Here is a 14,319-nt window from a genome sequence, read left to right as displayed (position 1 = left end):
CTGCATTTCCCTCTGCACGAGTGGTGCAGACGGTTGGCCACGCCCGCCCACCCAGGGCACAGTGGTGGGCAGCGCGGGGAGGGGGCGCCAGGGAGCCAGGGCCACCTCAGCCTCTCCATTCCGAGTGACCCTGTCACAGCACAGACGGGTGCGAGACCAAAGGAGCCCCCACCCAACACGCGTGCACACGCATGTGCACACATGCACGCACGCACACACATGCACACGCACACATGATGTCTCTGAGCTCCAACGTCCTCATCTGTGAAAGAAAATAACGACCTCCCTGGGGTGGTGCGGGGGTTCGCTCAAACCTGGGCACCTCCATCAACACTGCCCCTGCCCCCTGAAGCCACTCGCACCCGTGCAGAGACGCCGGCCTGGTGCCCCTCCCTGTCCTCCCACGCACCCGCCACCCACACGCTCTTCCTGCTGAGACCTGAGTGTGTAGCCCGTGGGGCTCGGGAGAGGGTACGGTCGGCCACGGGGCCCATCTTGGCTGCCCGGGGACAAAAAGCCGTGGGTGGAGAAGGCCCAGAACAGGAGCCCCGAAACCAGACGGGAGGCTGACTCCGTCCGTCTACTGAGTTCTTACGTGTGCCCGCCTGGGGTGTCCCTGACACCAACCTCCCAATGTTGTGCTGCCCACTGAGTGTCCTGCGATTACATTCAACGCCGCCGCTAACTACCTCAGATTCCAGTGGCCGGCGGGTCCCAGGCCACCCGTACTTCCCATCGGCTCGCTGGAAACCAGAGATTCCGCGACCCCCTTCTCAGGTTAGACAATCTTCTGGAAAGGCTCACAGAACTCAGGAGCGCACACTGCTTACATCTGCCAGTTGGTTGCAAATACACCACCCTTTTCCCACGCCCAAAGGGCTAGGAAGCACAGGGCCGGGTGTTGGGGGAGGGCGGATGGCACACAGCTTCCACGGCCTTTCTGGGCAAGCCCCTCCAGCACCTTGCTGTGCTCCCCAACCTCTCGGAATCCCATCGCTGGGGAGTGCTTTGGAATCCAATCTCCAGCTCCCCGACCCTTCCCAGAGAGAGGCCAGGTGGGTGGGGCTCATCACTGGTCCTTCTGCGACCTCCTTCTGAGGCTCTCTGGTCACCTCCTTAGCAGAAACTCGTGTCTGATGGAAAGGGACTCAGACCAAAAGACACTCCCAACACTCAGGAAATTCCAGGAGTTTTAAGATCTCTATGTTAGGAACCAGAGATAAAAAACAAACACGTATTTGGTTTTTTGGTGGCATAATTTGTGGTATAATTGGTGGCATAATTTGTATTATGCCACCCGGACATGTACCTCCCATCGTCATCACAATACTCTGCGGTACGTACCGTATTTTATCTCCCATTTCACAGATGAGAAAACCAAGGCCCAGGTAAAGTAAGTGGCCTGCCCAAAGTCACGTGATCAGTACAATGGAGCCAGGACTCGAGAGCGCGTTTGGAGGTTCTGGCATAGCCTGGACTGAAGAACAGTCCTCTGCCCGGGAAGGCCGTCCTCTTCCACCAGGCAGGCAGCTTTGGGAGGGACAGGCATGGAGCTGGGCGGGAGGAAGGGGACACCCGCCTGGCCAGCCAGATCAGCTGGGATCAGCCCTGGCGATGCATGGGGTGACAGAGGTCGCAGCCCGATGGCCCTCGTGCCCAAGAGCCAGGATTTGAACCCAGCACCGGAGTCCATGCTCTTAGCCACTGGGCTCACAAAGCAGGAAGTGGAACGTTCATCTCAGGGAACATGCGTAGATGTCACTTAAAGGATGGGCTGGAGTTTAGTAAGGACAAAGGTCACGGCCCCTTCCTGCGGGAATGTCTAAACCACACACAGGTGCCTCGTATGTGGCAGAACCCGGTCACCGTCACGGGAGAGAAGCCCTTGCAGACCCAAATATTTATCTGGGTGGCTCCCACAGCGCTGATTCATTCCTTCTGGTTGAGCCATGAACTCTTCTGGGTCATGAACGTCCGGTAGGAATGTTCCAACAGGACAGGCAGCTGGGCACAGTCTCCTCTGGGGGGTACGGCACAGGGACGGGATCTCAGAGGACTGCCCAGTGGAGAGCCATCCATCCTGGGGGCCGGTGGGGGCTGGAGGGTCACCGCTCTGTGCCTCCACCTTGTCACTCTGGGCTATCGGAACCCGGAGAAAGGTCAGGTTTGCAACCATCGATCCGTTTACGGGTGGCCGTCATCTCAGCCACCGTTGCCCTGGTCTGTGTCGTCAGGATCCAGCCTCTGAAGGGCCACAAGGCCCAGAAGGGGGTTGGAAAACCTAAGAATTAAAAGGTGAACAGCCTGGGTGGGGCCCCAGACAGACTCGTGAGAGAACAGGGCCTGGGGCTGGGAAAATGTCAGCCGCCGCAATCTCCGAAAACCTACACGTGTTTATCGTCCGCGTATTAATATATTCTTCACCCACCCCCACGCTCCCCCAGCTTAGTGCAGCTCCCCTGTGACGTCTCCGCCTTCCCTGGCTCTGCCACCGGCTATGGGTGGGGAGTGGACCCCTTCAAGAGTTCGGCTCCGATAGGGCCAGGGAACCACAGTGAGAAAGCCTCAAGGGGAAGTGAAACTTTCAAGACTTTTTGAGATGGTCTCCTGCTTCCTAGAGACGACAGACTATAGCAATTAAAGATTTGGACTCTGGCGCCAAGAGTTCCTGGGTTCAGACCTTGGTTCTGTTATTTACTAGCTGTGTCTGTGTGGATGAATGACCATTCTGGCTCCCTGTCTATTAAAACAGTCGTCCTCACCCTGCTGTGGGGGCCAAACGAGCTAATTCTCCAGTAAAATGTACTCAACCCATGCCCTGCAGGTACTCAGCACTCAGCAGGTGTACCTGCTGCGCAGCTCTGGTCCACCTGTCCCAGCCCGCACCCGACAAAGGCAGATGGGAGCCCCAGACCCCTAAGAGCATAAGGTCTAGTAGAGTCCAGTAGATTATATCCCTGCTCTGGATTTGGACGGAAACTTTTGGAAAGCCCCTCCCCCTTGCTCCGATCAGAATTAATTCTGCCTCATCTCTATGATCTTGTCCCTTAACCCAACCTCCCCTGAAGAGCTTAGCACCTCCCATCAGAGTGTATTTAAAAGTTGTCAGGCTGCCTGGCCAGATTTTCTGAGGTCAGGAACTAAATTCAAGTCATCCCTCTATCTCAAACCTCAAAACAAAAAGATTCTGATGTGGGCAACTCGTGGTCCACTCCTCCCTGCACCTCTGAGGACAGACAAGGAGGCTTCCCATGGGAAGAGCACTTAAGAATCCGGAATCGGAAGACAAGTTCCCACCCTCCGCTCCAGGGTCTTCACCTGGCAGTGACTCAGTTTCCTCGTCTATACCTGCAAAACAGGAAAGTGGCTCCCACCCCATCCGCTTCCCCAGGTGGGTGCAGGAGCCAAATGTGAAGACCCTTGGGGACGGAACAGCCTCAGAGAGGGGGTGTCACAGTAGAATTCCTTTCCAGACCTTGAGTGTCTTCCTTTGGCAAGAGGAAATCACAGAAACGCTGTGTGACCCAGGCCAGAGGCCTGTCCTCCCCTCCCCGAGTTTTCCTGCCTGCGAACCCCTGCACAGCCTGCCCCGGGCTGTGGCTGCCCCTTTCCTGAGGAATGCAGCCTCAGCCCCCTGCCTGCCGGCTGGGGAGTCCGTTCCCCCTCTCCTTCCTCCATTTGCAATCACTATTTATTTATCTTTGGAAGTTCAAGGAAGCAGAGCCTGCAACTGGGAGAGATCTGTGGAGCCAGGGAGGGAAAGTGAAGAGGCCAATGTCTAGGCTGGTGTCTGCCGCCCACAGGCTGGGGGGGAGGGAGGGAGGGGGACAAGCCACTTCCCTGCGAAGGGGGTGGGCGATTTGGCTGACGGGACACAGGGGTCCTGGAAAAGGCACCACTCACACCAGCAGGGCAAGCCACTTAGGGGCAGTGAAGATGGGGAACAGGAGTCCTGCCCCAACCCTGGCAGCTCTGTTAAGTGGCAGAAAGGCAAGACTTTGTGGGGAAACTGAGGACACCTGAGCCACGCTTCCCTTTCCTCTGTCCCCAACCCTGGTTCCTGCGTGTTGCAGTCCATCTGCCACCACAGGCGTCTTTCATTACCCCCTCCCTTGTCAAGGTCAAACCCAGCCAAGGCCGCCAGTCCTCTGCCTTTGGAAACTGAGTGGTCCCTGCTCTCCCACACTCACTCTCCTGCCACAGTTTGCATTTATACACCAGGTAGCAGGCAGGGCCCCCACTGTGGGCCCCGGGTCACCTACCCCAGGATGTCAGAGGCTGTGTCCAAAGTCAGACACTAACAGGAGGCGAAGCTGAGTCTGGACTCACTGTCCAGTGCTCCTTCCACACTCTGCCGCAGAGCCCTGCTCCTCCTGGTCACATCTTCCCACTCGCTCACTGTCCTCTCCTGCCCCCAACACACACGGGGATGTCAAAAAGGTAGGAGGCCAGATGCAGCCTTGTCCGCCTTGGCCTTTGACCTCTCCGTGGCCGAATGACATGCACTCCCCGCTGGGCGAGGTCGCGCGCAGCAGAGGAAGGTCTGCTGAGCCCCGGGTCAATGGCTTGTACCCTCCCGCGGTGGCCTCCACGGGGGCTTGGGGGCAGGCGGGGCTGGGCGAGCGAGAGCCGGTTTCCAGGCTGGCCCGCCGTGCCCGGGACCACGGGAAACGGCAGACTCCGAGCGGGGCGCAGAGTGGACCACACGCACGGCGCACTGGACACCCCTGGCCGAGCCCGCCGGCGCGGACAGCCCCGCGGCGTGGGCGCGGACGGGGCACGGGCGAGGGGGTTGGGGGAGGTGACGGCGCTGGGCTTAGAGGCCTGAGGTGCATCGTGGAGAGGAAGGGTCTGGGGCGAGACGGAGAGGAGGCTTGGATCAGGGGGCGCGGGGGACGCGGGGCCCGGCCCGCCCGCCCGCGAGCGCCCAGCGGAGGCGGCGGCCCGGCGCGCGGCGGCGGCGCTAGGGCCCGGCGGAAGGCGGGCGGGCGGGCCGGGCGGGCGCCGAGCTGCCTCCATCCATGGCACGCAGCGGCGGCGGCGGCGGCGGCGGCAGGAGCCCGGCGCGGTCCGCTAGGTCCCAGCCCCGCGCCGAGCGAGCGCGCGACGCGGAGGGCCGGGCGTCCCCGGGCCCGCGAGCACAGCGCCCCCCCGGGCCGCGCCGCCGGGGCCCCAGCGCCGCGCTGACAGCCGCGCCCGCGCCCTCCCCGCCCGGGCGCTCCCGGACATGCCCCCGGGGCGCGGCGGCGGGGACCCCGGGGCTTGCCTCCGCCCAGGGCCCCCCGCCCCGCCCTCGGGCGCCCCGGGCCCGCGCTGAGCACGCCTCCCGCACGCCCGGGTCCCTCGGGCCAGCGCGCAGCGGGCCCCAGCGCCGGAGTCCCCGCGGGCGATGGGTTGATGGGCGCCGGGGGACGCAGGATGCGGGGGGCGCCCGCGCGCCTGCTGCTGCCGTGGCTGCTGCTGCTCCTGGCGCCTGAGACGCGGGGCGCGCCCGGCTGCCCGGTGCCCATCCGTAGCTGCAAGTGCTCGGGGGAGCGGCCCAAGGGACTGAGCGGCGGCGCCGCCAACCCAGCGCGCAGGAGGGTGGTGTGCGGCGGCGGGGACCTCCCGGAGCCGCCCGAGCCCGGCCTCCTGCCTAACGGCACCGTCACCCTGTGAGTACCCTTCCCGGCGGGACCAGCGAAGGCGAGACGGGAGGTGCTGAGGGAGGGGCAGGAGGGGGTCCCGCCACTTCGGAGACGCCAGGACAGGCCCGAGTCCAGGCGCCCAGAAGGGAGGGTCGGAGGAGACGGGGAAAGACTGGGGCTCCAGGGCGTCTAGGGAGGAAGGAGGTTGGGGACAGGCGCGCCCCACGGAGAGGCACCGCGGGCGCCCACTCACCTGCACAGGTGAAGTGGAACGCACGCTGGCGGGACGCCGGCGCCGCGTAAGTTTGCAGCCTGGGCTAGTGTTGCGGGCTCGGGAGTCTGAGGAGGGCGAAAGCGGGGAAGTCTCAGGCGAGATCGTCGCCCGCGGCCCAGGAGGTGGCTGTGGTCTTTACCAGCGCGGACGCGTCCGGGCCAGACTGGAGGGGTGTCTTGGTTGCACCCAGCGGCCTGGCCCCCGCGGTTGGTGGCACCCCCTCTGCACTCCTGACTTGCCAGCCCCGCTTCCAGCCCGTCTGCAAAGGAGAGCTGGCTCGGACAAGCCTGTCCTTGGATTGTGGGCGCTTCTGATCTGCAGGGGACCCTGCTGTCCCAACTCCTCTTGGGCCCCTCTCGCACTGGCGTGCGTTTGTGTAGTGAGCGTGTGCTGGGGCCCTGCGTCCCTGCCTCTTCCTTGCCTGCCCTGGAAATGGCTCGAGCTTCGGCTGCTTCTCGATTGATTTCTAAGCGCAAAGATTGCAGAGAACGCAATCGGCTGGGGGAGACGGGTGCACCCTGGCCTCGTTCCGTGACTCTCCTCTCAACCTCTTGCTTTGCTGGCACTGGGCGCCGCTGCGCTGCACTGGGACCCCAAGTCGCCTCCGAAGGGGGCTCAAGTCCCAGCAACTGGGCGAGCACTGGCGACCCCTCCCCACCGCAGAGATTTCCTGCGCCAGCCACGTGCTTGGAACTCCACGCAGGCACGCAGTGGAGTTGAGGGTCGGGGCCTGGAGGCCGCCCCTTCCTTCCCTGTCCCAAATCTTGCCTAGAAGCCGCTTCCCTTTCCCTGTCCTCCTGACCCCAGTGGCGACCGTTTCTCCACCGCCCCTTGCCCCGAGTGGGGGCTGGCTCAGTCTGCTCGATTGTGTCCAGAACAATACAGTAACGCCTCTGGTTGGGTGAGTTCAGAGGCTGCCCGCTTCCTGACAGGACACAACTGGTCAGCTCTGACGTTGGCCGCCCGGCCTGCATTTTCCCCAGCTGGGGTGTGTGTGCATGTGTGTGTGTGTGCGTGCCTGGGGTGGGGGAGGTGTGACTGCTCCTCCCCTCCCCCCTGCCTGCCTTCCCGGCCAGGGCAATGGCCAGGTCTCCCTGAGGGTCCACTGGTGTTTAAGGGTCCCAGCAGGACTGGGCATTCCCAGCCCACTCAGTTCTGGAGGAGAAAAACGCTTGCCGTGTGGAATAATCCGGCGGGTGTCTGCGTGAGTCCCAGCTGCAGGAAGATAACTCAGTCCTGAGCCTGCCTGCGTGTGTGTGCGTGAGCACATGCACATGTGCTTGCGTCTGAGCTCACGCACACATGTGGGTCACACCGTGTGTCGGGGTTAGGGAATCCTAACATACCAAAGGCAGAAGTGGGGGTGGAAAGGTGGTTTTGCGGCACATCTTAGAATGATTTGGTAACTAATGCTTTCCAGCCATGGCTAATTCCCATTGACGCCACCCCAAGGAAAGACTGTGGCCAAATGCTGGTGAGAATATATTGTGACCAGGTGGCAGCAAAGGTGACTTTGAGCTCACCTCAGCATCCCAACCCCTCCCCAGAGGAAGGGCCTCCCTTCCCTGCCAGGCTGCTGACCCGGCTGGCTTTGGATTCCTTCCAGAGGATCTGCCCCCCAGCCTGGCTGGACCGTCCCCACAAGGAAGGCAGGGCAGGCCAGGGAAGCGCCCGAGAGCCACTCGTTGGACAGTGGCTGGCAAGTCAGCCCGGAGTGTAAGAACCCCGGCCACAGACCTATTCTCGGCTTTACCCCCACCCCGGGAGGCACTTGAGCCTGGCCTGATGTCCCCCAGGCCCCAGCTGGCTTCTGAAGACAAGAGAACCCAGGCTTTCCATCAGCAGAAGCTGGGCGCGGATTCCTTCCTCCCGGGGCTCAGTCCCTCCGGCACACCCGCCCCTACGCCAGGAGGCGTCTTGAGGGAAGAAGGAAGGGAAGGTCTGTGTAGGGGCAGAAAGCGGTGATCCCTCCCCTCCCCGTCATAAACGCTCGTGGCTGACCCTTTCCTTTAACGAGAGAAAAGCGCAACGCATGCATCACTGTTACGGGCACACGTGTGCACACGAGCCATACAAAACATGAACTCGAAGCGGGGCCACATGGTTGAGGCTTAATGCTCTCTTCTTAGAGGAGAGATGTGTGGACCCAGGCGGTGGGAGCCAGGGGGAAGTGAGCGGCCCAGGAACAGAGGTTGATTATGCGGGTCAAGTCCCCCAGTAGCGTCAGAGTTAGATGGAAAGTCCGTCTGGGCGTCTTGGCGCAGAGACTACTGCCAGTGTCTTCCCCAAGGTTGACCTTTCCTGGTTATTCGACAAGATCTCCAGGGAGGGGGTGTTAAGACAATCATGTTTCTTCGGGAAAGAAGTTTTACTCGGTCAAATTAGGGAATTCCAGGGAGAGCCTCTTCTCCCTGCGCTTGGGGGGCCAGGGCACAGGACAAGGTTAAGGGAACCTTGGACCTGAGGCAGCTTCTAAGGCCAGCTTAGCGCCAGTCCTTGGGGTACTGCTTTCTGCGCCAGTCCTTGGGGTACCGCTTTCTGCGCCCCGGCAGCTGGGAAGGACGAGGCTGCTGCTTCGGCCGGCCAGCAAGGCAAAGGCCGAGAGCTCAGAGCGTCCCCACGAATGGTCAGCCTTGACCCCCAAAACTCCTTCTTCATACACTCCTCTTTTTTTTTCCCCCACGCACATGTTCCCTGTCACCTCTTAGCTTGTCACCTGTTGCAAACAACAGGACTTGAGTCATTCGATTTTTGCATTGTGGTTTCTCCTCCCTCCCGTGAACCCTTCATTCCCACTGAGGACCCGGTCCTTTCTCCAGAGTGGGCCCCCCAGCTGCGGGAGTCCTCTGGGGACTTGAGGTTCCCCTCGGGGAGCCTGGCGGACTCTGAGTACTGAGGGCCGGTCAGGCCCAAAGGTGCTAGGTGAGGTCCCTGTCTGCAGGAGCCTTCTGCTATGCCAGCCAGCCACAGAGGCGGTTCTGAGCCCGGTCCCGCTGGCCTGGCCGGGCCCCTCCCTCCACCTCCGCCCGCCCGCCCGTTATCTCAGCTCTGCCTTCTGTTTTTGCAGACTCCAGCCCCCTGTCCCCCACCCTCGGCGTTTTTCTCTCTAGCGGATTTTCATTCGCTGTTTTCCAGGAAAGCAGAGCTCTTGGCTTCCTTCCTGCTGTGTCTGTCCCACCCCACCCCCAGGCCGGCGGCCGGGCTGCGGGGCAGCTGTGGGCACCGCTGCTCCTGCCCAGAGGCGGCATGGGCCTCCCCAAGGGGACGGGCGGCTTTCGACAGGGGAACAGGGGGGGGAAGGGGCCCCCACCGCCCCTGGGCAGCAGCTGACGCCCACCCTCTGGTTCTCAACGCTGAGCGAGGCTGAGGGGGAAGGGCCAGGGCGAAGGCATTCCAGGAGAGGACTGGTGGTAGATAGCTCCAGAAGGAAATCTCTGAGGACCTCCCGGGACATCTGAGCAGCCCTGGAGGATGCCAGCCAGTGTCATAAATTCCTAGAACGTCTGTGCGGAGAAGGGTCCTTCGGATAAGCCAGTCCGCCCCGCGTCTTACAGGAGGGGGAAGGGGCTGCCACTGGCCAGGGCGGGCGCAGCATTCCTGTCCGGAGAGGGCCTCACCGTTCACCTGGCTGGACTTGGGACCCACGGGCCACACAAGCTGCTTTAAAAAACCGGGTCCCTTCCCAGCAGGACCCAAGCCCCTTTGACCTGGAAACATTCCAGGCTGGGCGAGGAGGGGGCAGGCATGGGACTTGTTGCTCTCTATTCCACCGGGACATGCCAACCGGGGACCTGCTCAGCCTCCATTCCAGGGGGGCCGCCCCCACCCCCTGCAGGATGCCCACCCGGAGGTCAGGGCTGGTGGCCACAGGCGAGCCTAGCGCTGGCCCCACCCTGCTGCTGGGAGTGTGGTGGTCCCGGTGGGGGGTGCGGGGAAGATGGGCCTGGGGGACTGGTTCTTGAGCTCAGATCTCCTTCTGTCTGCGTGGCCCTGACGGGGGCTCCCCTCAGCACCCCAACACACCGCAGCCCCCAGGATCCAGGCAGGGGAGTGTGGGGCCCAGTGTGCCAACGCCAAGCACATGGCCCGAGGGCAGTGGGAGGTGCTGGCTGCAGGGGCGGGCCCAGGCCGGCCCCCACCCCCTGCTCGTCCACCCTCTTTCCCCATATGGTTCTCATAAGGTCTGGGCTCCGAGACAGCAGCCAGAGGAAGTGGCTGTGCACAGAGAGCTTTTGTGAGAGAGGAGGGGGAGGGGAAGAGCGGAGGGAAAGAAGGAAAGAAAAGAGGGGAGAGGCCAGAGACAGAGAAGGCCCAGCACACCCCGCGCCCCCAGCGGTGTGGGTCTTGGGGGCACACCCCCACTCGGGGCTCAACCTTCACCCGTCTAAAGTGAGGGGCACCGCAGAAACCCACGTCCCGCCCGACTCTGCCCAGCTGCACATTCCTGGGGCTGGAGGCAGCCGGCTCAGGGTGCAGAGCTGCACCTGGGCCTGGGAACCCCATCCTTAGGCTCCCTCTGCCGAGGGAAGTCACGGTCCGTGGTCCCATCCCAGGGAGGGCGCCGGGCAGAGATCGGAGCTCTCTGGGGCTCAGTGGCCGAGTCCTCACTGCACCAAACACGCTGGAGAGGCCGTCGCGCTGAGCTCCAAAGAGGACCCGTGAAATTCAGCCCCAGCAGGTCCGGGACCAAACGGGTTCTTTGGTCTGCATTTTCAGCACGTATGCATGAACCCAGCCACTCCTGGACCCCAAGGAAGTCCTGTCCTGCTAGCCACTGTGGATCCCTCGGTGATCAGAGAGGGGGAGTGGCAGCCTCTGGTCCTGGGGTCTGAGAATTCCCCCCAAAGGCACAGGCAAACCAGTGTAACGCGAACCTAACCATAAATTGACCCTTACATTTGGGGTCATGTTTTTAAAGGGAGAGAGAGTTTCTAAGTTTATCCCGCGTGGGATAAGAGCCCTTTCCTGAGGGAGAGAAAGCTCCAGCCACCTCTGAGTACATTCCTTCCCTCTCGCCAAAGCCCAGAGAGGGAAGGCGAGTTTGCAGACGCCACACAGCCTGGGCCAGGGCCAGCTTCCCCGTCACCCTGGAGGTGGAGGCTGCTCCAGCCTCCCTGGGAGCAGGCAGAGGGCAGGGGTGGGGAAAGGAGGGAAATGGCCCTGGGCTGAGGGACCAGAAGGAAAATCCGGTAGGTAACAGCTAGGAAGGGCTGCGCAGAGGGGCTGTTTATTTTCATTCCCCCAGCCTAGCTGCTCTGTTCTATTTAGAGCCCAGACACTGACAGGACGAAGCTGCCTCCTCCCCTTCCTCCCTCCTCCGGCCCCCATCCTTCCCAAACTCAAGAACATTCCTTTGCTTTTAGGATTGGGTTATTGGGGGGGGGGGATGGAGGGGAGGGGCGGAGAAACGGTGGAGTGTGGCTAACCCAGCCGCCTCCCAGGACCCTCCCAGCTCCCCAGCCCTGGCCTGGACTGTCCCCTGGGAGCCAGAGGGTGTGCAAGATGGGTGGGGCCAGGTGAGGGGCAGGGGGCTGATGGGGCACAGAGGCTCCGCAGTGAGGCAGGAGGGAGGTCCAGCGGCCTGACCAGGCCAGACGTCTCCCAGCTGGGAAGGGACTAGAAGGTCCAGCACCCCCCTCCTCCCCCGTCTCCTCCCCCTTCCCCTCCCCCGCCAGGGATCCCCGCCTTGCTGGGAACTGTGTGGAGAGGCAGAAACTCTGTGACTTCAGGCTTGGGGGACTCAGCGTCCAGGATGGGAAAGGCCTCCGAAGACTAGGTGTGGGGGCTCCAGCCCAGACCCTTCTTTTGCAAAGATGGGAGCCCCAAGAGAAGGGCTGAGCTGCCCAAGGTCACGCAGCAGCTCTGAGTTAGAGGGCTCCAGCTCGCCCCCAGGACTCCTGACACCCGGGTGACCTCTGCCCTGAGCCTTTGCAGGTGGGAGCCGGGAGACGAGGCCCCCACAAAAGGGGTCACATCTTAGGAAGCTGAGGCTCAGGAAGCAGGACAGAGAGACTGGGGGGGACACTGGGGCCTCTCTGGCCTCTTGGAGGCTCCACCACTGTGAGTCCCAAATGGGACGTATGCATGAACGTGACAGTGACGGTGACACAGACCAGGCAGCAGGGGCCCCAGAGGGCTCACCCACCCACTGTCCTGAAGGCAATGGGTTGAGTTTGTTTGTTTGCTTGTTTGTTTGTTTTTATCAAAATGCAGGCACGTGGTACTGGGGGCTCACAGGGGTCCCCAAATAACACTCCCTTTCTTCATTGGGTTTGGTTGTTGAGACATAGAAAATGTTAGCAGACAGAATGAGATCAAAATACAGGTTTTATTACTGATAAGACCTGTCATCCTAGCACTCTGGGAGGCCGAGGTGGGAGGATCGTTTGAGCTCAGGAGTTCGAGACCAGCCCAAGCAAGAGTGAGACCCCCGTCTCTACTAAAAATAGAAAGAAATTAATTGGCCAACTAAAAATATGTAGAAAAAAAATTAGCCGGGCATGGTGGCGCATGCCTGTAGTCCCAGCTACTCGGGAGGCTGAGGCAGGAGGATTGCTTAAGCCCAGGAGTTTGAGGTTGCTGTGAGCTGGGCTGACACCACGGCACTCACTCTAGCCTGGGCAGCAGAGTGAGACTCTGTCTCAAAAAAAAAAAAAAAAAGATCCCACTGTAGTCAGACTGGCCTGCCCACCCAGGGGGTGTCCTCAGCCAAGAAGCTGAGACAGGTAGGTCTGGCGCCCACTAGTCCATTTTCCTTATCCACATGGATACATGAGCCAGGGAAAGGGGCTCCCCCTCACAGCGGCCTAACAAGTCCATGTGTACTTAGGGAGTCCACAGTACAAAGTCACTGCACAGTGCCTTTGAAATCACACTGCCCCAGGAATTGTGAGACCCGCAGTCTCCGAAACGTCCTTCCAAGTGTTTCTGCTCCCTCTCCTGCACCAACCAGGACAGCTTCAGGACGATGCATGTGACGCCCATGGGGGTGATGGCCCAGAAGGGCTGTGCTCTCTCCTAGGTGTTGGGGTGCACAGGCAGAGGGGGATTGGAGGCAGAAGGAAACCACCCCCCTAACTTGGTCCATTGAGCACCCCCCACTCTGGGGCTGCCCGTCAGTCCACTGGGCTAGCGCCTACCGTGCCGGGAGGAGGTGAGACACCCAGGCTCTGCCCTCGTGTCCCTCCAGTGTCTCTGCGGGGACGGAAACAGGCTCACAGAGCTGGACAGGATCAGGCCTCCAAGTGAAACTTGCTCTGAGAAGGGAAGATCAAAAGTCGAATTTACACTTGGGTATAAAAGACTCATAGCAGATTGACCCTTTCAGGCCTACTTGTTTTTTGTTTGCTTGTTTGTTTTTGGGACAGAGTCTCACTTTGTTGCCCAGGCTAGAGTGAGTGCCATGGCATCAGCCCAGCTCACAGCAACCTCAAACTCCTGGGCTCAAGCGATCCTCCTGCCTCAGCCTCCTGAGTAGCTGGGACTACAGGCATGCGCCACCATGCCCAGCTAATTTTATATATATATATATTAGTTGGCCAATAATTTCTTTCTATTTATAATAGAGATGGGGTCTCACTCTTGCTCAGGCTGGTTTGGAACTCCTGACCTTGAGCAATCCGCCCGCCTCGGCCTCCCAGAGTGCTAGGATTACAGGCGTGAGCCACCGCGCCCAGCCAGGCCTACTTGTTTTTAAAAAGAGGTCTGCTTTCCTCGCCCAGAAGTTTGGCTCCTCAGCGGTGAGATTCCAGGTTGGTCAAGTGAGGGGGAAGTGTGGATTAGGGCAATTTCCCAGTGTCTGAAAATCAGATGGACACACACGCACTCACAGGAACTTTCCACGCTGCCAGACACACCTCCCTCCAGGAGTGGAGGTTCTGAGTGGAGGTTTGTTGGGACACCCTGTGTCATTTGTTTGTAGCACTAGCGTGTTGCACAAGGTTGAGCGCACAGTGGGTATTTAGGTAGGTTTGAGAGATGAAAAAATGAATGAATGAATGCATGCCCAAGCGTGGATGATTATAGCAGACTCCGCTTGATGTGCTCAAGCTAGGGGGCTGCAGCCCCCAAATCCCCATCAAGGCACACCCCCCTCACCCCCACAAACCCTCCAGAGTCAGTCCCAAAGCCACAGACTTCCCCACTGTCAGCCCTTCCCATCTAAGCCCCAGTTTCTTGGTTCTGCCTGCATACTACCGAGATGGGGGGGTCCCTTGTGGAAAGGGCAGACTAGAGGAAAGCAAGTAAGGCCTACAAGATAAGGCAGGTTAGAGCAGGAGTTGCTGCAAGGCTGTTTTCTCTCGTGGCCTTGACCTCCCGCCCTAATGGACAGCCCACCTTCCAAGGCGGAGTTCAGGGGTAATCTCAGGACTGGACCGTCCAAAGCCCCTACCTGGGCCTCCTTCTATTACCTGTAGG

The 14,319-nt window shown here is 60.9% G+C and overlaps 1 protein-coding gene across 1 annotated transcript in view; it reads left to right on the top strand.

Annotated features, from left to right (window-relative positions):
- Positions 1 to 5,063: 5,063 nt before the first annotated feature.
- ADGRA2 (adhesion G protein-coupled receptor A2) overlaps positions 5,064 to 14,319 on the top strand; it is a 35,393-nt gene continuing 26,137 nt past the window's right edge. Inside the window, exon 1 of the mRNA XM_012762942.3 lies at positions 5,064 to 5,654. Coding sequence (XP_012618396.2) covers positions 5,398 to 5,654 — 257 coding nt within the window. The 5' untranslated portion in view covers positions 5,064 to 5,397. The remainder of the gene's footprint in view (positions 5,655 to 14,319) is intronic.

The sequence above is a fragment of the Microcebus murinus genome, chromosome 24 (genome assembly GCF_040939455.1).
Source record: "Microcebus murinus isolate Inina chromosome 24, M.murinus_Inina_mat1.0, whole genome shotgun sequence".
Classification (NCBI taxonomy): domain Eukaryota; kingdom Metazoa; phylum Chordata; class Mammalia; order Primates; family Cheirogaleidae; genus Microcebus; species Microcebus murinus.
The sequence above is the reverse complement of the archived record's forward strand: the minus strand, read 5'-3'. Positions and strand labels throughout refer to the sequence as shown.